The sequence below is a fragment of the Hyaena hyaena genome, unplaced genomic scaffold, assembly GCF_003009895.1.
Source record: "Hyaena hyaena isolate Hyena2069 unplaced genomic scaffold, ASM300989v1 scaffold_319, whole genome shotgun sequence".
Taxonomy (NCBI): domain Eukaryota; kingdom Metazoa; phylum Chordata; class Mammalia; order Carnivora; family Hyaenidae; genus Hyaena; species Hyaena hyaena.
Window position 1 is genome coordinate 175,979 of NW_024080951.1, and position 27,871 is coordinate 203,849.

Below are 27,871 nucleotides of genomic sequence, written 5' to 3' on the forward strand. Positions count from 1 at the left end.
GGGAAACCAAATTGACAATAAATTATATTATATAAATTATATATTAAAAAAAAAAAAAAAACAACCGAAGGGCGCCTGACTGGCTCAGTCGGTTAAGCATCCAACTTCGGCTCAGGTCATGATCTCACCATTCATGAGTTCAAGCCCCACATCGGGCTCTGTGCTTACAGCTCAGAGCCTCCAGGTTCCAGGTTCCACCTGCTTCGATTCTGTGTGTGTGTCTCTCTCTGCCCCTCCTCTGCTCATGCTCTGTCTCCTTCTCTCTCTCAAAAAATAAACATAAAAAAAGTTAAAACAAAACAAACAAAAAACCCAAAGTCATTTCCTGAGCAAGAGATGGGCAGAACATTCGCCAATGACACACCTTCTTTATTAACCCTAAACTGCTTTTTCCCTCTTTGTATCAGATAGCCGTTGCTGCATAACAAGTCACCCCCAAACTTAGCAGCTTGAAGGGAAATGCATTTATCATTTTCCAATTTCTGTGAGTCAGGAAGTTGGGAGTGGTTTAATGGACATTTCTGGATCAGAGCCTCTCATGTATTTGCTGTCAAGATGTCAGCAGGGGCCGGCAGGAGCCTCATCTGCTTGCTAAGGGGTCTTTCTTCTCCACAGGGCACCTGAGTGTCTTCACAACAGGGTAGCAGATTTTCCCAAGAGCAAATCGAGGAGGATGCCATAATGTCTCTGATGAGCTAGTCATCCACCATCAATTAGTTCCATCATGTCTATTCACTGGAAGAGCTATTAAGGCCAACTCATACCTAAGGGTGGGGAAATTAACCTCCACCTCTTGAAGGGAAGAGTATCAAAGAATTTGGGGCTTTATTTTAAAACAACATGCACCCCATGCTTCCTTGTCTCTAGTAGCCTTTTAATTTTTACTTCAGTGTTTGAGAGTAAAAACTGATATTTTTGGTTTTTCCTCTTCAATTATTTTTCCTCGAGTAAATTTCTTCAGTCAATTAGGTCAAATGGAATATACCTCATGATGAATCTCTTGGCTATAGTCATGAGTTCTTAACACCCTGCGTACCACATTACCATCACCAGAGAACTAGTGTTCTAGACTGTACGTTGAAAGACAGAAGACAGGACTGCATTTAGGTAAGAGGCTTTGGTTTCCACCAGTAGGACTCTTCTTTCTAATTGACTGACCAGCAGCTGGTGTTTCTTCTCTGTTGCTGTAAAATCAGTAATCCGATGGGAATGCTAGCTACACACACTAACTAGCATTGCGGGTAGAGATGAGCCACTGACAGACATAAGGCATTAGGACCTTTTTTCCTGCTGCCATTCAACATTGACCCCAAATCCCTAGAGCCAAGCTAAATAACACACACTGAGTTTTCTTATAAATGCAGGTATCAACAGGATAAATTTCTAGAAGCAGAATCGATTGACTAATGGGCATTCAAAATTTCAATAGATATTGTCAAATTGTCTTCCAAAATTATTGTACCAATCTACTCTGTCACCACAGTGCTTGAGACTACCAAAATCTGCTCACTCTCTCTTACACTGGGGTATCATCAAACCGTCAGATCTTTGCCATTTAAGAGTTATAGTTGTTCTCCCCATGCTAGCAAACAGAAGCAGGGTGAATATCCATGAAAACTTTTGAAATAAGTGTCAAATTCATTCAGCATCTGTGATGGCATTTTATTGCCTGTGAAAGAGTAGAGGATGGGAAACTGAGGTCAGAAAGAGAATGGGTTGGAAGGGAATGGAAAGTGGTTTCACTGAGATGGGCTGGGGACACCTGCTTTTTTAAAAGAAGTGTATTTAATGGTTATTTATTTTTGGAGGAGAGAGAGACAGAGCACGAGCAGGGGAGGGGGAGAGAGAGAAACACACACACAATCAGAAACAGGCTCCAGGCTCTGAGCTGTCAGCACAGAGCCCGATGTAGGCCTCAAACCCAAGAACCCTGAGATCATGACCTGAACCGAAGTCAGACGCTTACCTGACTCCCCAATCTGCTCTTTAGCTACAGTTCAGTCATGAACAGCGTTCCACTGTAAGCTTGTACCTCTTTAGCCAGTCTCCCACTAGCAAATATTTTAGGTTATTTCTAATCTTTACCTAATTATAAACAATGCTACAGTGACACCTTGTTCATATCTCATGATCTATGCTTCCTTGTAACACAAATTCCTACAAGTGAAGCACTAGATCAAAGTGAGTTGACATTTATGATGATGACAAACACTACTCTACAAATCGCCTTACATAAAGTTTACTAATCTACACTCCACCAGCCATGTGTTGAAGAAAGGTTCCCTCCTCATAGTCTTGCCAACATAGCATATTATCAAATCTCTTTATTCATTTATTTTTCTCTGTCAATCAGTTTTAATTTACATTTCCTTCATCATGAGTAAGATTAAGCATTTTTTGCCTATATTTGTAGGCCTTTCCTATGAATTACTCATCATGTGCTTTGCACATTTTTTTCTAGTGAATTGTTGCTTATATTGGTTTATGCGGGCTCTTTCTTTGTTAAAGAGCTGAACTCTTTGCCTCTCATATGAATTGCAAATAGTTTCCCCAGTTTGTCAAGGTTGGTTTTTTCCACTCTGTCTATGGTGATTTTTATTTTTTGGTTTTGGCCAAGGACTAGACTTAAGGCTTTAAAAAAATGTAGTTTACCCTATAACTTGTTAATCTTTCCTTTGATGATTCCTAGGCTTTGTAACAAAATGAGAAGGGTAGTGAAAGGATTATCCAGTATTTTTATGTACTACTCATAAAATTTCAGATTTTACACCTAAATTCGATTTGGAATTTAGCTAGGCTTACAGGAGGAGGTTGAGTCACTTGTCCCCCCCCAAGATGTCCCAACATCATTCACTAAATAGTTCATCTTTCTTTCACTTAGACAAGACACCATATTTACCATATACTAAGGTTCCTCAGGGTCAGGTTCATTTGAGGCTGTTCTCTTACATCAGATCTGTCTTCTGTCTAAACATATGTCGGTACCACACTGCTTCAATCTCTGGGACTTCGCTGCATATTCAACCTCCAGAACAGCTAGCTACAGCGAGTTCTCCTTACTGCCCTTTCTCTGAGTTTTCTTGCCCACTTCCTAAAACAAACCTAATTTTAACTGGGATAGCATTATGCTCATAAATGAATGTAGGGAGGATTGACATTTTTATGTTGTTGAGTCTCAGGCGGGTTCTAAATTTTTCTTCATCAAGGTCTTATAAATTTTGATTGTGTTTATTACCCAGGACTTGGAACTGTTTTGGTTAAGCCTGTAAATGGGCTCTTGTCTTTCATACAGTTTCTCTATGGTTGCTATTCCCATGAGAAGCCTAGGGTCAGAGGATCCCACTTAAATGATCTGGCCACCAAGCACGTGCTTCTCTTTCCCAACCTTCAGGAGGACAAGGTCAGTTTCCCTGATGTCTCTGCAAACTTCACCCATGACACTGTGTTTCCTTATTAGTCAAAGAGCACCACTTTTAGGTCCTTTCTTTGCTAAAAGTGAAATTATCCTGAAGAAGTTTAGAGATTCATCAGAGGATCACTGTTTAGCTCAATAAGGCATCTAAAGACGGTCAGGACATTGGAAGATCCCATTGCTCTTGCTCTGCTCTCAGTGATTTGCTGGCACTATAATCTATACCAATCTATACCGTAACCCCTCTGCTGGGGGACCAGGGCCCAGCTCCATTTAGCCTCCGCTTGGCCTTTGCTCTACTTCTCTCTACCATTAGGCTCACCGTTTGCCACAAAGCGCATCTCTTTTTAGTTCAGGATCCTCCAAATTTCTTCTTCTACTTGGAATCATTATTTCAATACTATCTTCAAAAACGTGCTACTCAGAATACCAGTGCAGGTGTTATATTCAGTACAAAAAGCACTCTAAGATTGTGTTGGCAGGTACTCCATGCTATATGCCACTTGTGAGGTCCCAGTGCACACCAAGGCCGGGAAGTCCTGCACACTTCACGGAATGATTTGATCGCAGAAACCTCATTAATTAACACACTGCCTGACTCACATTCTGTGGAACACACTTCAGGGGATGGAGCCTTGAGACCGTAAGTTCCCGTGCCTGCCTGAGTCACTCTGCTCGGGACACCTGGGATATTAGTTATCTACCTGGGCTCAGGTGTCAAGTTCACCTATGAACTGTGAACGGGAATAGAACACTTACATTCAAGTTTGTTTATTGTCCCTCAGGACGACTACATCATTTGCAGAGCCTACCTGTATGTTCAGTGGAATATAAATATGGGGCCCTGGTCGGCGGGGAGGGCACTCAGTCTCCCCCTTCCTACAGGCTTTCTGCCCCAACCCACAGCTGATGGGTGACCCCACATGGATTGGAACTTCCACTCTAAGATGCACTTGGTACTGGCCACGGGTGGCCAAGGGGCCCCTATGGAGACCCTGGAAGTGAAAACCAAAAGGAATCTTCTGAGACCCGCAAGGCAAGAGGGAGGCCCCTCTCCCGCCTCAGGTACACACGTGGTCTGGCCTCCTTGCTGGAGGAGAAAAAACCGGAAGTGAGAGATTTCTCCTTCTCATTAGGGGGATGGAAGCTTCTACAGGAGATAGAAGGGACAACTAGGAAAGAAGCTAGAAATACGTAAGGAGGAAGATGGAAGGGGAGCAGAATAACATGAGTCTTCATGGCCTGGAGCTGGTGAGAAGGAGGAGGCCCTCTTAGGAGGCGCGGCCACCAGAGCTGGCAAATCCAGGGGACTCTGGAGGCCCTAGTGAGTGGGTGGATATGATGCCCACCCCCACGGGGCCCTGGGCCCCTGCCTCTCCCAGGGGAATATGCAGGGGACTGTGAGGATCAGCAATTCCCTGCAGGTGTTTAAGAATTTTGACTTAGCTCTGACCACTTGTTTCCTAGTGGCCTGTTCCCTAAAACCCACCCAAGGAAAGAGCAACTCTCCCCTCCTCTGGATAGAAGAACACACGAGGGACTCTGTCAGGAGAAACCTGGAACAGACCTCCCAGATGATCTGAAAGTCCCTACAAGGGCTGCAAAGGTGGTGTTTTCACCTGGTTCTCACTCTAAGAGGGGTCCTCGACTCCGGAAGGGCAGGGGCTGGCACCCTGTTCACTTAAGTGGCAAGAAACATTTTGGTTTCTAGGCTATGACGTGGTGCTTCTGGGGGAGGAGACTTGCATCTCAGGCTTTTGCATCTGATTAAGAGGAACAGAAATGTGCCGGGGGCAGGGCACCTGGGTGGCTCAGTTGGTTAAGCATCGACTTTGGCTCAGGTCATGATCTCACAGTTTGTGGGTTTGAGCCCCGCATCGGGCTCTGTGCTGAACAGGCTCAGAGCCTGGAGCCTGCTTTGGATTCTGTGTCTCGTTCTCTCTCTGCCCCTCCCCTGCTTGTATTCTGTCTCACAATGTTGGAAGAGAGGAAGGAAGGAAAGAAGGAAGGAAGGAAGGAAGGAAGGAAGGAAGGAAGGAAGGAAGGAAGGAAGGAAGAAGGGAGGGAGGGAGGGAGGGAGGGAGGGAGGGAAGGAGGGAAGGAGGGAGGGAAGGAGGGAAGGAGGGAGAGAGGAAGGAAGAAATATGCCCAGGAGAAAGATTAGTGCCGTCTGCATAACGCTAGGATAGCTCCTCTATACTACATTTCCTTGTGTGATTTGTTTTTATTAGAAGAAAGCAAGCATTCCTTTGCTAAACAAAAAATAAACAAAAACTAATTAGCCAATCAATCAAGGAAGCCAACCAACTGACCGAAGAATTGACCAAGTAACCAATCTACAGACTGAGCAACCAAGTAACCAACCCATCAAACAAAGATTAAAACTGTTGCTATCCTGGGGCACCTGGGGGGCTCACTTGGTTAAACGTCTGACTTTGGCTCAGGTCAAGATCTCCTGGATGTGAGTTCGAGCCTCGTGTGGGGCTCTGTGCTGACAGCTCAGAGTCTGCAGCCTGCTTTGGATTCTGTGTCTCCCTCCCTCTCTGTCCTTCCCCTGCTTGCGCTGTCTCTGTCTCTCTGTCTGTCTGTCTGTCTGTCTCTCAAAAATAAACATATTTTTAAAAAATTAAAAAAAAAATAAAACCATTGCTATCCTCCCCCACCTCCCTCTCTTTCCTGTTTTAGGCATTCAGCACCCAGTGTACCCATGCACTTAGCCCTGAACTTTTTAGGAAGCCACTGCTGACACCTGCACTCCACCCCACTTGGGTTCACACCTCGATTTCCAGCCCTGTGAACTGCCACCATCTTGGACTTGACTGTGGATTTTGCTCCTTCGAGGCATCCCATCCTGCCGCGCCTGTCACCTCTGCTACGTGCCCGCCCTGGGTCCCAGAACAGCCTTACCGGCCCCACGTGTGCCACTGACCTGAACGCACATGGCGGCCACCAGAGGCTCCCAGTTCTCAGAGCGCTGCACCCCCTGAGCCACAAGAATGCTCTGCTGTCCTTGCTGCTTCCGGGAGCAGTTTCCTATTCATGCCTTAACTCAGCATCTGGCTGATTCGGTCTTCTCTGTGGTTTTTTTGCTAATGCCAGGTCTTCTGGCAGGTTCGGTGCATAAAGGGATGTGATTCGGGTTATAAATTACTGTGTTAACAGTGGCCTGGAACGCTGTCGTCCTTGCATACCATTCGCATAAACATAATTCACGTATTTAGAGGGGGAAACAGCAGTATGGAAAAAGGGATCAAGGAGACAGCTGGGAAGTCAACACGGCATGTCTCTGTTCTTCCACTCTGGCAGGTCCCGAGTACTTTTCCACTCTCTGAGTCATTTATCATCACTTCTATTAGCCTTCTCCATCCAGGCTGATATTATTTTCTGTTTTGCTGATAAAAACTCTGCTTCTCGGAGAAAGGAGTGGCTGAGGCAGCTGCTGAAGCCTGGGGTGGGGAGCAAGCTGACATCTGGCCCCAAGATCCCACTATGTCCACATGGGCTTCAGGGCTGGCCTGGCTGGCATCCACCAGATTCTGGAGGACACCCGGGTTCTGACCCCTCTCTCGGGTCAGGGCGAGAGAGGTTCCTCGGCACCTGCTGCCTCCCCTGTGATCTTCCTCCACTTCTGCCTCTGACATCCCAAGCCCGTGTAGCCCAGACACACCTCTTTCTTTTGTTTTTTAAGTTTATTTAGTGTGTGTGTGTGTGAGAGAGAGAGAGAGAGAGAGAGAGAGAGAGAGAGAGAGTTCTGAAGGGGCAGAGAGAGAGAGGGAGAAAGAGAAAATCCCAAGCAGGCTCTGCACCATTAGCCCAGAGCCCGATGGGGGGCTTGAACTCACAAACCATGAGATCATGACGTGAGCCAAAATCTAGAGCGTTGGATGCTTAACTAACTGAGCCACCCAGGAACCCTGAAACACACCTTTTTCAGATGAGGCAGGTCTACTGCTCTCCTCTCCACCCTATGGTACTTTAGATGTTATGGTAAGACTGTATTTTCCAAGTCGGTAACAACAATGCCTCCCGAACTCAGTGTTCCTTCTCCAGGGATCTTGTCAGCCTCCAGTTGAGGGGGTGGGCTGTATGTCTCCCTTGGAACTGGGCGGGCTTGTGACTGCCTTGATAGAGAGAGGATGGCAGAGATGCCGCTGGTGACTTCTGAGGCCAGGTGCAACAAGGAATGAGGCCTCCCGTCACTGCTGGGGGACCCTGAGCCACCGTGAAAGCAGTCTGACTACTCTGGGCCGCCATGCTGCGAGGAAATCCGGGCCACCTAAAGACGCCATGGAAAAGTGCTCAGGTAGACAGCCCCAGCTGACGTCACGGGTGACAACTAGCAACAACTGCTGGGCATTGAGGAGAGACAGCCCAGGGAACCATAGCCTCTGGCTGTCAGGTTACTGCCCCCCCGCCCCAGGAAACTTCCCAGTGGAGGCTCCTCACTTTGTGCAGCAGAGAAAAGCCATCCCTGACATGCTGCTGGAATTCCTGACCCACAAAGTCCCGGAGTTTAACAAGAAGGGTGTTTATGCCATTAAGTTTTAGGGCATGTGGTTAAACAGCCATAGTAACGGGAACAGATGTAAACTCTCAAGATTTCATAGCAGGTTAAAACATGTGCAACCCTTTTAAGATCCTAAATGCACAACTCCTCTACATTCTTCTGTTCTGGGACACAGTAAGGGTGCAGTTTTCAGAGAATATGAGATTCCAGCCAAGGTGAGTGCCAACTCGAATCTTCATGGGGATAGCTTTGTGGCTTGGCTTTAATCACATCGTGTAAAGGAGCACCCTCACCCCTGAGCTGGAGCCTCCAAATTTCAGACCAGACTAATCCTAAAAAATGTCTGATAATTAAGCACTTCTTTTTCTAATACTGTTTTATAATTAAAGAGCTCTTTCAGAACGGGATCGGTTTATCATTCTGCGTGGTAGGGGAACCGCTTGCGGTCAGGATAAAGGGTCACTTCCAGGGCTGCCCCTTGGAGAGTGAGAGCCTGGTAAGACCTGTCTCAGCAAGCACGCTCCCGCACGAGTGTGAGGATGATAACCATGACCCTGCCCGTGTGATTGTATCTTTCCTGCCTTTCCCCTGCTTCCCTCCCTTTCAGTATCCATCAGGTGTATACTCTGCACCAGGCACTGGGCTAGGTGCTGGGGAGATGCAGGTGGGCAAGGAGGATGTGATCCCCCGTCTTGTATGTAGAAGCTGCCACTTTCTTGGGGTGTGTGGGTGGCTCAGTCAGTTAAGCATCTGACTTTGGCTCAGGTCATGATCTTGCGAGTCATGGGTTCGAGCCCTGCATCCGGCTCTGTGCTGATGGCTCAGAGCCTACAGCCTGCTTGGGACTCTGTGTATCCCTCTCTCTCTCTCTGTCCTTCTCCCATTAGCACTGTCTCTGTCTGTCTCTCTCTCGAAAATAAATTTTAAAAAAATTGTAAAAAGGAGCTGCCATTTTCTGTCCAGTATATTTCTTAAAAAAATTTTTTTAATGATTTTCTTTTTTGAGAGAGAGAGACAGAGACAGAGCAAGGGAGAAGAAGAGAGAGAGGGAGACACAGAGTCTGAAGCAGGTTCCAGGCTCTAAGCTGTTAGCCCAGAGCCCCAAGCTGGGATCCAACCCACACACTGCGAGATCATGACCTGAGCCCAAGTTGGATGCTGAACTGACTGAGCCACCCAGACGCCACTTAAAATTTTTTTTTTTTTTAATATTCAGAATACAAATAAAAGTACATGGGAGTTTCTGGGTAGTAATAATGTCCATGTACACATGGTTGAGGATATGGGTTTTCAGATCAACTCTGACTCTGTGGGCAGGAAGGATGAGGACTGTATCAATTAGCACGATGCCGGCTACAGCATCAAACCCCCTAATTCAGAGGCTTGGCACAACAGAAGTTCAGTTCTGATTCATGTTGTTGGGAGACAGGTGGCATTTCCCCATTTGGGGATTTTCCTTCTGGTGGTGGCTCTGTCATCCCTTGGAGCCTGGGAATCCTGTGTGTGTAGCCAGGGGAGCAGGGAAGAAGAGTGGCAGGGAAATGCCCACATGCTTTTTATCTGCCTTGGTTGATACATTATCAGTTTGGAGAGAAATCATTTGGCCCAACTTAGATGCCAAGGGAGACTGGGAGATACAGCCCCTGACTGGACAGCCTCTCCTCACAACAACCCGATACTATGGCAGGAGAAGCAGAGATCTTTGTTATGTAGTTCCCCATATCTGCTTTTGGGTGACGTTGGAGAATTTCTACCATGGTGTCAGTGTACTATGGAATGACAGAGGCTTGCTAAGGACTCCTGAAAGCTGGGGACTTGGCCAAGAAACCTAGGTAGCTCCATCCCATCTCTGTAGGAATATCTACAAAGCCTCACACCTCCCCAGAAAGGATTTTTTTTTTTTTTTTTGAGAGAGAGCATGACTAGTGGAGAGGCAGAGAGAGAAAGAGAGAGAGAGAATCCCTACTAGGCTCTGTACTATCAGTGCAGAGCCTGACACAGGGCTTGATCTCATGAACCATGAGATCATGACCTGAGCCGAAATCAAGAGTCAGACACTTAACCGACTGAGCCACCTGAGCACCTGCAGAAAGGATTCTGTAAAATGCATATGTACACACGTCTATCAGTCTGCTTTGTCAATTCCCTCTGCTACCTGCACGGGAGAAAACATCATTACCAAGAAATAGGGACACTCTCAGAGGGGGGCTTCGACACACCAACTTTCATAAAACCAAATGCTTAAAAAATAACCAATAAGCATTTAAAATGCCCACATCCCCTCAACACTAATTCATGATAAAATATTAAGAAGGCTGTCCCCATTCTATTGGTGGGAAACATAAAGCCCTTCTCTGAAAAAATTCTCTTCCATTTACCCCCAGAGAAACATACATACAGCAGAATGATGCCAAATAATGGTTCTAACGACACATTCCTGCAACAAGGGAGTTTTAGTTTCCATTGCTTTTCATTTATTTTATGTTATAAATTAATAACGTATTTATGATGGAGAGTAACTCATTTAATTCATTAAATGTAAGTACCATAAAGCAAGGCACTTAGATAAGAAAAGTGTGAAACAATCCTGATGCACTCCTAAATGTTACATTAAATATATAAATCATTTTGTTTTCTCTCTACTTGAAGTAGAAAACAGCTGAGGACGTAAATGTAATTACTATAATTCTATTTTAAAAGGTCCAGGAAGCATGAGAATAGAATTTGCGCAAACATCAAAAAAGGCAGCTTATAAAGCAGCCCTCAATAAATATAAAAGAATAGAGATCATACCATGCACACTGTCAGATCACAATGCTTTGAAACTTGAAATCAAATACAGGAAGAAGTCTGGAAAACCTCCAAAAACATGGAGGTTAAAGAACACCCTTCTAAAGAATGAATGGGCCAATCAGGCAATTAGAGATGAAATTAAAAAATATATGGAAACAAATGAAAATGAAAACACAACAATTCAAAATCTATGGGATGCAGCAAAGGCAGTCCTAAGAGGAAAGTACATTGCTCTCCAGGCCTATTTCAAGAGATTAGAAAAAGCGCAAGTCCAAAATCTAACAGCTCACCTAAAGGAACTAGAGGCAGAGCAACAAGAATGCCCTAAACCCAGTAGAAGAAGAGAAATAGTAAAAATTAGAGCAGAAATAAACAACATAGAGACCAAAGAAACAATTGAACAGATCAATGAAACCAAGAGTTGGTTTTTTGAAAAAGTAAACAAAATTGACAAACCTCTAGCCAGGCTTATCAAAAAGAAAAGAGAGAGCACCCAAATAGACAAAAGTATGAATGAAAATGGACTTATTACAACCAACCCCTCAGAAATACAAGCAATTATCAGGGAATACTATGAAAAATTATATGCCAACAAATTGGACAACTTAGAAGAAATGGACAAATTCCTAAACACACACTCACTACCAAAATTCACACGGGAAGAAATAGAAAACCTGAACAGACCCATAACGAGTGAAGAAATCGAATCAGTGATCAAAAATCTCCCAACAAATAAGAGCCCTGGACCTGATGGCTTCCCTGGGGAATTCTACCAGACATTTAAAACAGAATTAATCCCAATTCTTCTCAAGCTATTCCAAAAAATAGAAATCGAAGGAAAACTCCCGGACTCATTTTATGAAGCCAGCATCACTCTGATTCCCAAGCCAGAAAGAGATCCAGCAAAAAAAGAGAACTATAGGCCAATATCCTTGATGAATACGGATGCAAAAATACTCAACAAGATCCTTGCAAATCGAATCCAGCAGCATATCAAAAGAATCATCCACCAAGATCAAGTGGGATTCATTCCTGGGTTACAGGGCTGGTTCAACATTCGCAAATCAATCAATGTGATACATCACATCAATAAAAGAAAAGATAAAAACCATATGATCCTGTCAATAGATGCAGAAAAAGCATTTGACAAAATACAGCATCCCTTCTTAATAAAGACTCTCGAGAAAGTTGGGATAGAAGGAACCTACTTAAACATCATCAAAGCCATCTATGAGAAGCCTTCAGCTAACATCATCCTCAACGGGGAAAAACTGAGAGCTTTCCCCCTGAGATCAGGAACACGACAGGGATGCCCACTCTCACCACTGTTGTTTAACATAGTGCTGGAAGTCCTAGCATCAGCCATCAGACAACAAAAGGAAATCAAAGGCATCAGAATTGGCAAAGAGGAAGTCAAACTTTCACTCTTCGCAGATGACATGATACTCTACATCGAAAACCCGACAGACTCCACCAGAAGCCTACTAGAACTGATCCAAGAATTCAGCCAAGTTGCAGGGTACAAAATCAACGTACAGAAATCGGTTGCATTTTTATACACCAACAATGAAGCAACAGAAAGAGAAATCAAGAAACTGATCCCATTCACAATTGCACAAAAAACCATAAAATACCTCGGAATAAACCTAACCAAGGATACAAGAGATCTGTATGATGAAAACTATAGAAAACCTATGAAGGAAATTGAAGAAGACACAAAGAAATGGAAAAACATTCCATGCTCATGGATAGGAAGAATAAATATAGTTAAGATGTCATTACTACCTAAAGCACTCTACACATTCAATGCAATTCCAATCAAAATTGCACCAGCATACTTCTCAAAACTAGAACAAACTATCCAAAAATTTGTATGGAACCACAAAAGACCTCGAATAGCCAAAGTAATCCTGAAAAATAAAACCAAAACGGGAGGGATCACCATCCCAGACTTTAGCCTCTACTACAAAGCTGTCATCATCAAGACAGTATGGTATTGGCACAAAAACAGACACATAGACCAATGGAACAGAATTGAGAACTCAGAAGTGGACCCAAAAGTATACAGCCAACTGATCTTTGACAAAGCAGGAAAGAATATCCAATGGAAAAAAGACAGCCTTTTTAACAGATGGTGTTGGGAGAACTGGATAGCAACATGCAGAAGAATGAAACTAGATCATTTTCTCACACCATGCACAAAAATAAACTCAAAATGGATAAAGGACCTGAACGTGAGACAGGAAACTATCAACACCCTAGAGGAGAAAGCAGGAAACAACCTCCTTGACCTCCACCGCAGCAACTTCTTACTTGACACATCCCCAAAAGCAAGGGAATCAAGAGCAAAAATAAATTGTTGGGACCTCATCAAGATTAAAAGCTTCTGCACAGCCAAGGAAACAACCCAGAAAATTAATAGGCAACCAACGGAATGGGAAAAGATAGTTGCAAATGACATATCAGATAAAGGGTTAATATCCAGAATCTATAAGGAACTCACCAAACTACATGCCCGAAAAACAAACAACCCAGTGAAGAAATGGGCAGAAGATATGAACAGACACTTCTCCAAAGAGGACATCCAGATGGCCAACAGACACATGAAACGATGCTCAGCATCCCTCCTCATCAGGGAAATACAAATCAAAACCACACTGAGATACCACCTCACGCCAGTCAGAGTGGCTAAAATGAACAAATCAGAGAACTCTAGATGCTGGCGAGGATGTGCAGAAACGGGCACCCTCCTACACTGTTGGTGGGAATGTAAACTGGTGCAGCCCCTCTGGAAAACAGTGTGGAGGTTCCTCAGGAAACTAACAATAGAACTCCCCTATGACCCAGCAATAGCACTGCTAGGAATTTACCCAAGGGATACAGAAATGCTGATGCATAGGAGCACATGTACCCCAATGTTCATAGCAGCACTCTCCACAATAGCTAAAACATGGAAAGAGCCTAAGTGTCCATCAACAGATGAATGGATCAAGAAGATGTGGTTTATCTATACCATGGAATACTACATGGCAATGAGAAACAATGAAATCTGGCCATGTGTAGCTACATGGATGGACCTTGAGGGTGTTATGCTGAGCGAAATAAGTCAGGCAGAGAAGGACAAATATCATATGTGTGCACGTATAGGAGGACTAGGAGGAACTTAACAGAGGACCAAGGGGGAGAAGAAGGGGGGAAATGGTGGGGGAAAGGGAGAGAGGCAAACCATGAGAGACTCTTGAATGCTGACAAAAACTGAGGACTGATGGATGTGGGGGGGAGGGGGGGATGGGCATGGAGGAGGGCACTTGTGGGGATGAGCACTGGGTGTTATGTGGAAACTAATTTGACAATAAACTATTTGTAAAAAAATAAATAAATAAATAAAACTCTATGACATCCAAAAAAAAAAAAAGGCAGCTTATTTGGGCCACATTTGTCATCTTCTGTGACAAACTCAACTAGATCGTATGGGGTGTGGCCTTCAACCCAATATGTACTTTCAATGACTGAGAGCTTTACAGGACTAGGCTCACCAGCACTAAGGCGCAGGGAACCCACGACTTGCTGGGGGCCTGACTTTTTGCAGCCTGATGACCCAGGCTAGAAAATTATCTGAAGTTTCTCTGCTGGAGAGCCCCCACCCTCCCAGTCCCAGATCTTCAGGGCTTTGGGGGGTCGGTAGGGTAGAGGGCTGGCCCGAGGGGGCCGGGGCACGTGGACTGGTCTACTCCAGCTCATGCCCAAAGTGGGTAAAATATGTTTTGGTGAAGGGGAGGGGGTTGACTCTGTGAAGCACTCAGCATGGATGCTGGCTATATGAGAGGATTTGCTTTGATTCTGCTTTGAAAATCAGACATGACAATTTCCAGTGACTGCTTTGCCCACAGGGTCCCAATTCCTCAGTTGAGGAAAGCCCATGTGGAATGCAACGTAAAGAAACAACACAGGAGGGGCACCTGGGTGGCTCAGTTGGTTAAGCGTCTGACTTTGGCTCAGGTCACAATCTCACAGTTTGTGGGTTCAAGCCCCGTGTTGGCTCTGCACTGACAGCTCAGGGCCTGGAGCCTGCTTTGGATTCTGTGTCTCCCTCTTTCTGTGCCCCTACCCTGCTTGTTCATTCTCTCTCTCTCTCAAAAAGTAAATAAACATTAAAAAAAAAAAAGAAATAATATAGGAGAAAATCTAAGTATCAAAAGTCCCTTTGCTCTATGGTCCAATAGAAAGGAAACAGCTAAAAACAATATGGTGGGCACAGTAAGGCTGTGAAGGCAGAGAATGCAAATTAACAACCACCACCACAGTAACCACTGCTCCAGCAGTAGGGGGCGCAGCAACCACCATCATTTCAACACCAAAATATGGCCAAGTTCTGGACAAGCTGATTTGGGCACAGTGCCCCCAACCTTGCAGCCAGCCTGTGAAAACAGGCTTTACTGGCCTCGTTCTTAAATATGAGGACACTGAAGCAAAAGGAGCACTTATAAACAACTTACCCAAAGTCCCACGGTTTGTAAGTGGTGAATCTGAAAACATGAACCAGCCTGACTCCAGTGCGTGGGGTCCCTTCCCTCTGCCATGTGGCCTTCCCCTGTATCCCTGGGGCCCGATGGGGGATGGTACTAGTAGGTACACTCTAGTATGGGGCAGGAAGCGGGACGAGGGCTTTGGAAGCCATTATAATGTCTGTTCCTATAGAACAGTGGGCGTTCCAGTGTGGCTAAGAGTTGTCTACAATAAAGGCTGAGTTAGCGCCAGTGCAAGAAAAATGACACGCATCTGCTTTAGCATCTATACAGGACCAGCATGTTACCCTTTGCCTTTGTTTAGCTTCCCCCAAACCAAAAAGAATGAGAGCTTGACACTGATCTTTAGACAAACGAGTCGCCTTGAATATCTGTCTGGCTTTTGGCTCATGTACAGCATGAGCTCCCTGCCCTTTTCCTGTCCATCTTGTCTCACAACTCCCCTCTGCCAAGAAATGTCCCCATCCTGACAGTCCAACATCATGACAGGGCATAAGGCTGTTCTCTGTGCTGTGGGCTCCACACCAGCTACACTGCTTATCTGAGTGTTCATGAGGAGAAAGGGTCAGTTATCTGTGGCTGGAATATTGTTCATCATTATCACCACCATCACCATCATCATCACCACCACCATCATCATCACCACCATCACCATCATCATCACCATCACAATCATCATCATCATCATCGTCATTATCATCATCACCACTATCACCATCATCATAACCACCATCATTACCATCATCATCACCACCATCACAATCATCATCATCATCATTACTATCATCATCGCTATCATTACCATCGTCATCATCATCATCACCACCATCACCATCACCATCACCACCACTACTATCATCATCATTTTACAATCTGCAGAGAGCAGGAGCCATGGTTTGTGTGAGTCTAGGGATTCACATTTGAAGTCAACTGATGATGAACATAAAACCTCTGGACGAAGTACAGTTTGGGGCTTTATACACTATCACATTTAAGTCTGTGTGGGTGGAACACAAGATCTAGACAAGAGCTTTGAAAGTCCAGGGGCACTTGGGTGGCTCAGGCGGTTAAGCATCCAACTTTGGCTCAGGTCATGATATCATGGTTAGTGAGTTTGAGCCCTGTGTTGGGCTCTGTGCTGACATTTTGGGGCCTGAAGTCTGCTTTGGATTCTGTGTCTCCCTTTCTCTCTCTGTTCCTCCCGCACCCACACTCTATCTCTTTCTCAGAAATAAATAAACATTAAAAAAAAAAAAGAGCTTAGAGAGCCCAGAGGAAGGGCAATCCCAGTTGCAACCCTTCAAGGTGGGTATTGGGGACTCTATTTTACAGAGAAGGAGTGAAGCTTGGAGCTTTCTGGTGACTAATGTATGGCCAAATTGTGAAATAAAGGTGAAGGTGGGCTTCAAATCTGAGCTGCCTAATGACAAGCCTGCATTCTCTCCATTTTATCACTGTGCCCCAAATGTAGGCCAGTGGCTTTTTTACTCACTGTTGCTCCATCCTGCCCAGGAGCTGCCTCCATGTTCTTCCCTCTGAGGAAAGAGTGTGTTGACCTATTTCCTTTCTGGTGGCATTTCTGAAAAAGTCTAGAGCTGATGAAGACAAAGGTCTCATGCCCCTTCTCTGAGCATCTGTGGTCTCTTTGATAATATAGATGAGTCGGGTCAGAAAATCCTCAAAGTCCCTTCCTGATCTTTTGAGATCTCTAGGCAGATGATCTTTTCTCTAAATGTGGTAAAATTTTAACTTTTCAATACACCTGTGAGCTGGCTTACTTGCCTTGAGTTTATGACTAAACATTACACAGAAAAGTAAGAAATGTCTCACATTTGCTGGGTGGGACGGGATGTGGAGTGTGTCTCCTATGCACATAAGCCGCATGCATCTTTCTGCAGCTGATCCACGCACACGTCTCTCTGAACCTTCCTGCATCCATGCAATGGAGCCCTTCTCCATCGTCTTACTTGTACAAATGTTAATTGCTCCTCAACCCACTGGCTGAAGGATGGAAAGCCATCCTTCCTTGCTCTACCTCTCTGCCATGGTGACGCTGATCTTGCAATGTCACAAGGTCCTGGCATTTTGTGTCAAAAATGTGTTTCTCTTGTTGGTAAGTCTAGCCAAGGGCACCTTGACCCCCAATCACACTGATAGGGCCATTACTTAAATAGCTGCTATTCTTCAAACCCATAAGCAAGTGCATTGGATCAGACCAATTGGATCCGACCAATATGGCAAAATTTCCATAAAACTGCATGGGAAAGAATAACATTGCTGCAGCTGAATTATACGTGCTCTGAAATTACAAAGGTAAATCGTATAACCTCCTTAAACTGCTGAGCTTCCAAGACAAATCCTTGATATCCTTTTGGGGATTATCAAAGACCTCAGATAACTGGTAGGGGGCGGGGGAGCATGGTGAATGGAGGCTGAAGTACATGAGGACAGAGAAGATCAGCAGCTAACACGGTATTTCCTACTTGCCTCAGTGAAAGCTGAAGAATAACTTGTGGAATATTCTAGACTCATCTGTAGGAGAGTCTGGTTGTCACTGAATTTCACTGGGATGGAGCCAGGAGCTGTTTAACTGAGATGTGGTGGTGAGGTGGGGATGATGCATGAAGAGAAAGAAAGGAGCCAAACTGTGAATGCCATGATGATAGGATTTGGAGGTGGACCGTGTAGAGCAAGGGGGACCTGGTGTAAAAGCATTTGGGCACTGTCACCATCTGGGTCACGAGGACAATGCTCTGTGCTTCATTTCTCCACGAATGCATCCTTGAATATTACAAATGATATCTTAAAACAGGCAGAGATGATCTAAACCTATGTCAGCCACCCCCTCTCATTTCTTCTTTGGCTGAAACCGGGCTCCATTATGACTTCCCATTTAGACTTGGAGCATTGCTTCTGTGCTCAGATGGCTATGTGCACATGCATGTGAACGCACACATGCGCGCAGTGTTTGTGGTGTGTATGGAGGGGATGGGGGGAGGTACTCCGCCTCAGCAGCAAGCCTGGCCAAAATCCCCTGGCCTAAAGATGGCTATATCGCATTGCCATTATTTACCACCAAGCAGAAGACACAGACCAAATGAAAACCTAACGTCCCCAAATATTTTGCCCATTTTTTTCTAAACCAGTTATAAAAACAAACAACAAAACATTGTACATCAATTGCAAGGGCCCTGGACGTATCGTTGCTTTGGGGGTTGACAATTCTCGAAGATGAGACAGGAAACAAGACTGCTACAAGTCAGGAGAAAGAGTGGAGGCAGAAGCATGTGCTGAAAACAGGACACCCTGACCCTCCCTCTGCCTGCTAGACCCTCCGAGCTGGTGTTCTTGGGTCCCACAGGGGGCCAAACAGGTCAGGCCTCCTTCCCACCTGACTCCTGTATCCAAGGGGTACAAAGCACCCATTGGGTTATGAGCAGCTCAGGGGCAGAAATGTGCTTGGAACTTCCATTCCCCAGTGCTCCGCCGAGCACGGTCAGAGGAGGCATTTGGTGAACCCTTACTGTGCAAATGAACGCTTATAGGGATGAGACTCAACAAGCCATGGGTAATCAGGGGTAGCCCTGGCATTTGGGACTGGGTGGGATGGGGAGGTGTTAAGTTCACCACAGGCCCCTTCAAGAGACAGGGGGGTCCCCGGCCTGAAATCAATATCGCCCTACTGGGCACCCCAATGCCAACCCTCTAGCCTTGCTTCATTTGACCTATTTTATGTGTGTGTTCGTTTCCCCACTAAAACGTAAGCTCTCTCCCTAGGCAGGGATTTACCATTGTTTTTGGTCACTGCTATGGATACAGCAGTGGAAGACTGTGTAGGATAAACCCTGGCAGAGTGTGTAAGATGAACGAAGGGGCATCTCCATCCTCCCAGAGGGAAAGATCCTGGCTGCTTTGATTTCACAGTGCTCCACCCGATAAAGGGCTGCTGATGGGAGAATGGGCCAGAGTATGTCTGGGGCTTGGGGTGAGACAGGGCAAGGAAAGAAATCCACCAGCTTGCATCACGCAGAAGGTCCCATGGCGCTGGGAAGGCAGGGGTGTGCTAATGAGGGCCGTCGTGGTGCAGCCTTGGCATTCACGGGGGGCCTCACAAACATGTACCAATGTTTCCTGAAAAGAAAACGTCCCCCGTTTTCAGAATGCCTGAGTCTGGCGAGACAATAACCACTGAAGTGCTGTTCTTTAGGGTAAAGAAGTGACAACTCAAAGCAAGAGAGCGGCTTTGCAATACTTCAAGATTTACACTCAGGAGCTTGCCATTTCTGAGGAACCGGGTTCTCTCTCCCCGCCAACAAAACAAAACAAAACAAAACAAAACAAAACAAAACAAAACAAAACACCTCACCAAGAAACAAAAACGAAACCGCCAGAAATCATGGTACCGCAGATGTGAAATGGGGCAGATGCTGTAACCAGTTGTGTAATTAGCATGTGGAAGCCTCACTTTTGAAAGCAGCTCTGATTGCATCTGTCTTCTACGCAGAACGTCCCTAAGGATCCCACTGCTTAGAGAATAAAGCCCTTGATCCAGCAGCACCCAAAGCCCCTCCCCTCTGGGCCTGGGTCTGCCCGATAGCTCTAATGCGTATCGGGCCCTGTCCACGCACCCAGCCAGCCGGGCACACGCCGGGCACGCGGGGAGCAGCGAGCCAGACATTTCACTGGGAAGGGCCGTGCTCCCTGGCCCCGGGAGGAGCACAGGGAGGCCTTCGCAGAGCCCCGCCGCCGCTGCACATTCTGACCGTTCTCCCCACATCTGTAAATCTGTGTAATATACCGTTCTCTGTGGCCTGTTTTTCTGGAAGAAGAAAAAAAAGGTTTGGCAGGCCATCTTTTTTTGTACTTAAAAGTAGCCTTAAGAACAATAATAAAGTGCCCTTAAGCCAAAAAACCTGCCTGCCTCCTCCTCACATCCCGTACGGCTCGTCTGATTTTCACGTGGGTCTCTCCCCAACTCTGCTGTGGGCTCCCAAGGGGAAGAACAGCACCTGCGTTACCCACGTTGTCCAGGTGCCCCGGGTATGCTGCCGTCAACCAGTGTTCGGTGGTGGTGGTGTTTCTAGATCCAGCCTGGTGGTGGTGGTGCTTCCAGGTCCAGTCTGATGACAATGGTAGTATTTTTAGATCCAGCCTGATGGCAGTGGTGGTATTTCTGTATTCAGCCTGATGGTGGTGGTGATCCTTCCAGATTTAGCCTGATGGCAGTGGTGGTACATCTAGATCCAGCCTGGTAGTGGTGGTGGACCTTATAGATCCAGCCTGATGGCAGTGGTGTTGTTTCCAGATCTAGTCTGATGGCAGTGGTGATATTTCTAGATCCGGTCTGATAGTGGTGGTGGTGTTTCTAGATTTAGCCCGATGGCGGTAGATCATCTACTGGATCATCAGATCCAGTCTGATGGTGGTGGTGGTACATCTAGAAACAGCCTGATAATGGTGGTGGTATTTCCAGATCCATTCTGATGGCAGTGGTGGTATTTGTAGATCCAGTCTGATGGCAGTGGTGGTATTTCTAGATCCAGTCTGATGGTGGTAGTGGTACATCTAGATCCAGCCTGATGGTGGTGGTGGTCCTTCCAGATCCAGCCTGATGGTGGTGGTGGTGTTTCTAGATCCAGCCTGATGTCAGTGGTGATATTTCTAGATTTAGTCTGATGGAGGTGGTGATATTCCTAGATCCAATGTGATGGCTCCGCTGCCCTACCTAGAACCCTTCCTTGGCTCCCCCCAGTATCCATGTGAGATTTCAAACCTCTGTGCGAGGTGTGGGAGGATCACCAGGGGCTGCTCCTGTCTAGCTTACCTCCCACGGCCAAGCCAGAGCCCCTCACATGCCCTGCTCTTCGTGTACCCTCTGTGTTTCCCTGCGCTACTCTGCCTGCCCAGGGTGCCCCAAGCTCCTTCTGCTTTGGCTTTAAAGAGGCTGTTCCTTCGGCATCTACTCTAAGAAACCTTCCCATCCTGCCCCAGGACCCACACTCTTGGCCTCTCCCCTGGGCTCCCCTGCGCACACATCCCCACCTTGCTTGCCCATGTGACTCCCACACCAGGTGCCCTTTGAGGAGACGGACCGTTGATCATTGTGTCCCTAGTGTCTCGCCCGGAGAAGACAGCAATGCCATTTTCAGAACGAATAAACCTCTGGATTGCAATTGCCCCAAGTTGCTCCTTTGACCTTGAATAACACAGTTGTACAGGACCACACACACACACACACACACACACACACAGCTGGCTCCTGCATTAAGTCCATGTAACTCCGTACACACTGGGCCCTGGTAAGATATAAGATGAAAGGTATCAGAACTGCCTTTGCCCCTTGGCTCAGAACCTTTCTCCCTGTTTCTGAAACAGAATCTGTTGGCTAGCTTCTAGAAGCCTAAAGCGACAAAAGGCAGAGCAAAACATCTGTCACCACTGTATCGTTCCCTTTTTTGGCAGCTGCACGATAGCAGAAGGTTCTAGCATTTGCTTATGAAAACAGGTCACTACTGGAAGAAATTCCTAGAAGCCTTTCTGACCAGAGCGCAGGAGCCCCAGATCTGCTCTGGCTGATTTCCGCTCCCCGTGGTGAGCCCTGGGATTTGAGAAGCTGTTGTCCTGATCTAGAAAGCCATCCCTCTTCAGGGCAGGGACCTGAGGCAGCCTCCCCCCTCCGGTGCCCAGCTGTGTAGGAGACTCACAGGAACCCCCACTTCCAGTTGTGTCTGCAGTTTCTGCGGCGCCCACACACGTCTCCATGTGCCCGCCCTGGGTCCCAGGCACCACGATTTCCTTGGTGCGTCCCCATGGCCCGCTGTCAGCAAGAAACGGGGGACCAGAGGCATGAAACCCAGTTCAGCTGGGCCGGAGTTTTTCGCACCTATTCTCTTAATCCCTGACAACAGAACCCAGGAGAAGCCTGCACGGTACGGTGACAGCTGCACACCTTTTAACAGCAACTCACGGTTTCTAGGGAGCTTGTGTGGATGTTGCTCTGCTGATCACACAACAATCTTGTGTGTAAGACAGTACATGTGTCATCACCTTTCATTTACAAATGAGCATCTGAGGCTCCCACAGCTTAAATGATTGCCCATGGAGCCTCTCCTCTCTCGAAAGTGGCACAGGAACGGGGCTCAAACATCCCCGGGCCCGAAGTGAGTCACTCATCCATTCTACGTGGTATGGTGAATCCTCGTTCCTACAGCTGGTCAGATTAGCTGCATTTAAAACCTTGTAAGTAAGACTCACAACTCCAGGGCCGTTTCAGTCGAAGCACGGCCCTTGGCTAACAGCACCAGCACCCCTGGAAATGCGTTAGGAAAGCAAAATCTCAGATCCACCCAGAACTACTCAATCGGCAAGATCCCAGGCGGACATGGTGGGTTTCAGGGGCTGTGCAGTAGGCAATGTATGCTCTCCTCTCTGCTTTGGCTGACTTTTCTAGCTTCACGCTGGGAACACAGCCCAGGTGGGGAGGGCTTGGGGAAAAGAGACTTCCATCTGATTGCTTCCTGATAGCCACAAGAGCTAGCTTAACTGCTTCCCTCTCTGTGACACCTCTCCCCAGCTTCCTGCCCAAGCACCTTGGGCCAGAGACCCATCTCCTCCACTGATTCTAGATCCTTCCCTCTGGCACTAATTCTGATAAAAGCACCAAAAGGGGAGATGTGAGTTCAGTCTTCCTTGATTCCTGGCAATCCCGAAGTCTGTTTAGAGAACTCTCAATTTGAGTGTGACAGAGTCATGATCTCCTAAGTGAAGTCTGTGATGTTAAACTTTTTCTCTCCCTTTTACTGAGAAAGAATCATCCCTTGCCCCTTGAGTGGTGTGCATGGCCTGACTAAGCTACCTAGTCAACTGGTTAGTAAGTGGGCAGCTCTGCTTAGAGCTGATTTTGAAAAAGACGTTTAGGAAGATTTTCTTTTAAAGAGGCGGACATAAGATGTATCACAGAGCCTGGGCAAGGTTTTAGCTGGCTTCCCTGACCACGTTGTGATTATTGGCCCTGCTCTTTACCACTCTCCGGTTCGCTCAGCCTCCACAAACCTTTTCATGACTCTGCAGGAAGATGTGATTCTCCAGACATGTTCTGCACAAAGACCATGAGCTGAAGTAGGTGTTGGCGGATGTCTGTGTTTAGCTAATCTACTCCAGTGACCTCTCGTTCTCCCTACCTGGGCTTTTGAACCCCCACTGAGCTTGGTTCCTTCTGAGCTGTTCTCAGCAATTGGTTAGGTGGTGCGAGGCCTGCCCGGGATGGCCGGCAGTGCCCGTCTTGTCCCGAGGCGAGTGATGGTCGTGTGAGGACACGTGTGTCAGGCAGCTGCCAGGGCTGACCTCAGGGGAGGCCCCGTTATAGCACGCAGGGGTGAAGGGAGCAGGGAGAAACAAGTCATCTTCTCTGCCAGTGATTCTCTCCCAAGAAAGGACACATAATTTCATTTCTCTTTGTTGAGAGGAGCTTCGTCGTCTAGTCAGTTTCAAGAAAGGCAAACTCTTCCTCACAAACTCTGTTTTGAGCCACATGATTGTTAAATACATCATTTACTGAGTATCTATCTGTTCTTGTCTGTGACCAAAAGCAGACTGTTATTTTTCTGTTGCCTTGGGGACAATCTTGGGTCCTAATGAAGCTTCTAGACCGATCTGTTTCAGTCTGCGTTCAGCTGCTCTTCAGGAGAGGTGTGTGAAGTCCCTCTTCGGCAATTTCTGGCTGGCCCATGGGCCGCTGGTTTAATTAAATGCTGAGAATGCCCCAGGCCTGGGCCCCCGTCCCAGGCTTCAGTCTCCTTCCTCCTATGGGCCTTGTCTACGGAATTTGCTCTGAATCCTTGCCCCTAAGAGGGATGTGTGAGGCCGGCCTTGTGACTCAGTCTATGCTCCACCAGAGCCCCTTCTTCTGGAATCAGTGGTCTGATTTATAGTTTGGTCTTCCAGTCCAGATTCTGTCTGTCTGAACGGTAAAAAAGCCAGGCACCTCACACATCCACCTGTACCTTTACAGTGGCATTCATTAATGGTAGGTAGATTCCTGCAGAAAGATTCTGAGTCTAGACCTCCATTCTCTAAACTTGTTACTCCTTGGACCCATGATGTTTTGAGTTATCTTGTGATTTCTAATGGCAGCTTCAAAACAGGGTTGAAGCTCAGAGCAGATGGTACATGGGACACGGCCGTTTTATGGGGCATGTGTTCAGTAGGGTGGGGGTGAGATGAGAAAGAAGGCAGAGGGTAAAGGAGTGAAGACTCTTCAGCTTTCAGTGCCCAGGGCCCACCCACCTGGCCCCCTTGGCCAGCATTCTTGCCTATTTTTTGTTTTCCTGAGTAGATCTGATTTGGGCCAGCAGGAAGTGCCTGACTCAGCCCACAGAGGGCCTCCAATTAGGGCAGCCGGGAGATCCAGCGACCGGCACAGGATGAGGGCTCAGGGTCAATGCCAACAACGAGACATCTAAGGAAGGTGGGGGTGGGGCGGGAGGACCCTGCTGTATATTGAGATGCAAGGTTTGTCAGGGTTTCTGGCTTCTTCGGGAAAGGAAGGTCACACCAGCAGACTCCACGTGAGAATGTCAAGTCAACAAAGTTGAGACTCAGCTCTGATTCTGAGAGCCCCGCTCTCAAGCCCCAGCAATCACACAACAGAAAAGGACTGTCTCAGGCTAGAGAGAGGATGCGCCATCGAGTCTCTGCAGTGCCGGGCTCCATGGGGGACGGGAAGCTACAGGAAGCCGTGGTGTCACCTGGCGCCAGGGTCTCCCGCTTGCTCACCTTAGCCTGAGGAGCGGAGGTGAAACTACAGACCTGTCTGGTCCCCCCCTTTCTGGGGTCTGACTACAGGCTGTCTCTAAAAGATGCTGCCTTTTGTTTCACATAAAGGAGCCCTTAGGGCCGAAGCCACAGGAAGCAGGTGCTCACCACCCCGAGGAGAGAGAATTCTGATCCTCGCCCTCCACCCCCCAGACGGCAGGTGGCACCGTGGCCTCTCAGGGCCAGCACACTCAGCAGAATGGCCCAGGGGGCGGGGCCTGACCCTGGGGAGGTGCCTACCTGTATCTCTGCTTCACAGACTGCTTCTCCGTGGACTTGCAGATGTGCCCCATGTAGTAGAGCGGGAAGAACAGAAAGTTCCAGTTGGTGGCAAACCATGTCAGGGTGAAGGGTGCGTCGAACTTCCGAAAGGTCAGCTTGGCGAGCTGCGTGGAGCCCGCCCACGAGGAGCACACGCACAGCACCACCGCCACGCCCCAGAAGATCTTCTTGAGCTGCGCCCGGGAGCACTTCCAGCAGGGGTGGCTGCCTCTCCCGCCGGCCTCCGCCCCAGCCGGCGCCTGGGCCTCCGCCGGGCCCGGGGAGTCCCGGGGGCGCTCCTCCCCTGGAGGAAGAAGAGAAGGGGCTGGTTACCTGGGGGCCACCATGCCTCCACCTCGCCGCCCCGAAACCAAGGCGTGGGTGGAACCCCACTTGCCACCGTCAAGCCCCCCCCCCCCCCACTCCAGGGAGGGGCTGAGGGGTGGTGGCAGCTGTCTGAAACAAAACTTAAGCAGAAGACATTTTCGCTGGGTCTAGTTACCCTCCAGGATGTTGACCCTCAAAGCGTGGTGGAGGGGGGGCTAGGAGCATCAGCGCCCCTCCCCCTCCCCGTCCCAGCTTGGTGGAAACGGGAGACTCTCAGGCCCCACTCCAGAAGCTCAGAATCAGGCTCTGCCTTTCAACAAACTGTAAGAGACTCTTAAATACGGAGAATAAACTGAGGGGTGATGGTGGGGTAGGGGAGGGCAGAGGAGAGGGGAAAATGGGTGACGGGCACTGGGTGTTATACTAAGCGATGAATCACGGCAATCCACCCCCAAAACCAAGAGCACGCTGTATACACTGTATGTTAGCTAACTTGACAATAAATTATATTATACATAAAAAAAGAATCTGCCTTTCAACAGGTGGTCTGCATGCAGAGTGTATTTGGTAAACACGCCTCCAGCACACACACAGAGGCGGAAATATTTTCACTCCAGTGTGTGTCCGCACACGCGCCCCGCTGTGCTAAGGGGCACTGGACATGCGGGGGGGAGGGGGGGGAGAGTCCTGCCTGAGAAGGGCACAGGCCCCGACCTCTAAAAGCTCTCAGTCCACTGACACCAACCCCTTCTGCCCGTTAAACGCACGAACGCAGAGAAGCTCATCTTATTTTGCACGTATAGCAAAAATAGACTCTTCCCCTGTCATCTCTTTATGCGCCTTGTCTTCCCGCGGCGGCCTCCAGTCCCACTCCCAAGTGTTACTTAAAAACCACAGCCCCTGGCAGCCGAGGCCGGCTGAGGCCTCAGACACTCCGTTCAAAGCCATGTGACTTCTGGGAGCCGGCCTGCAGCCCAAAGCCTGACTCTGGGGCCAGAGTCGTTCCCACAGACCATGAGGAGGTTAAAAAAAAAAAAAAAGACGTTATTTTCCACTGTTTGGTTTTCATTCATGATTGTGTGCGTGCAGGTCAGCTGGAAATTTAAACAGAGCCGTAACGTGCGTAGGGTGTAACCACGGACAGATGCAAATTTCCAGCTCACTTGCCTTTCCGCAGGTCAGCCTGGCACTTAGCTGGATGGGGGCGCCCCGTGCTAAAAGGCCATGTCTGCCACAGGGGTGCAGGAGACGGTGCAAAATCTCCTGGGGCCAAACGCGCACTCTGTGTTTTGTTTAAACACAGTGGTGATTTAAATGGCTTTCATGACAGTGAACTGAGTTCCGTTGATGATACTCTCTAGAACAGAATAATTGTTGGGGCGCCTGGGTGGCTCAGTTAGTTAAGCATCCGACTTCGGCTCAGGTCATGATCTCACAGTTCGTGGGTTCGAGCCCCGCGTCGGGTTCTGTGCTGACGGGTCTCGGAGTCTGGAGCCTGCTTCAGATTCTGTGTCTCCCTCTCTCTCTGCCCCTCCCCTGCTCGCAATCTGCCTCTCTCTCCTTCTCAAAAATAAACATTAAAAAATTAAAAAATAAATAAAAATAGGGGCGCCTGGGTGGCTTAGTCGGTTGAGCGTCCGACTTTCGCTCAGGTCATGATCTCGCGGTTAGTGGGTTCAAGCCCCGCGTCGGGCTCTGTGCTGACTGCCAGCTCGGAGCCTGGAGCCTGCTTCAGTCTGTGGCTCCCTCTCTCTCTGACCCTCCCCTGCTCGCGCTGTCTCTCTCTCTCTCCTAGAAATAAATAAAACACATTTAAAAAATAAATAAATAAATAAATAAATAAATAAAAATAAAACAACAATTGGATGAGGCAAGAATCCTGCCGAAAGTGGCCTATTCCGCAGGTGTTGGCTAATCCTGTTATGAACTGTCAGCCCCGGTTGTATCTGTTTTAGCCCAAGGTCTTAACGTGGCTACTCACGTGAGGGATCAGGTCCTTTACTAGCTCAACGCCTGCTCGCCACCATCTGTATTGTGCTTCCTCATCTGCTTTGTTAATGTTTCATTTCCCTCTTCCTCTTACTTTTCCTGCGAGTGTATATGCTAATGAGAAAGCCTGTGGAAAATCAAATGCTTAATCACCCTCTGAGCTTCCAGCAAGTGGCAAGTCTCTGTCATGGGCTGGAGGGCAGGGAGACACACAGAAGGGCGAAAGCAAGCAGGTTCCCGTCC

The 27,871-nt window shown here is 47.5% G+C and overlaps 1 protein-coding gene across 1 annotated transcript in view; it reads right to left on the minus strand.

Moving 5' to 3' along the window:
* The window catches only part of SLC35F3 (solute carrier family 35 member F3), a 115,580-nt gene that overhangs the window by 74,351 nt on the left and 13,358 nt on the right, over positions 1–27,871 (minus strand). Inside the window, exon 2 of the mRNA XM_039248838.1 lies at positions 25,292–25,616. Coding sequence (XP_039104769.1) covers positions 25,292–25,616 — 325 coding nt within the window. The remainder of the gene's footprint in view (positions 1–25,291; positions 25,617–27,871) is intronic.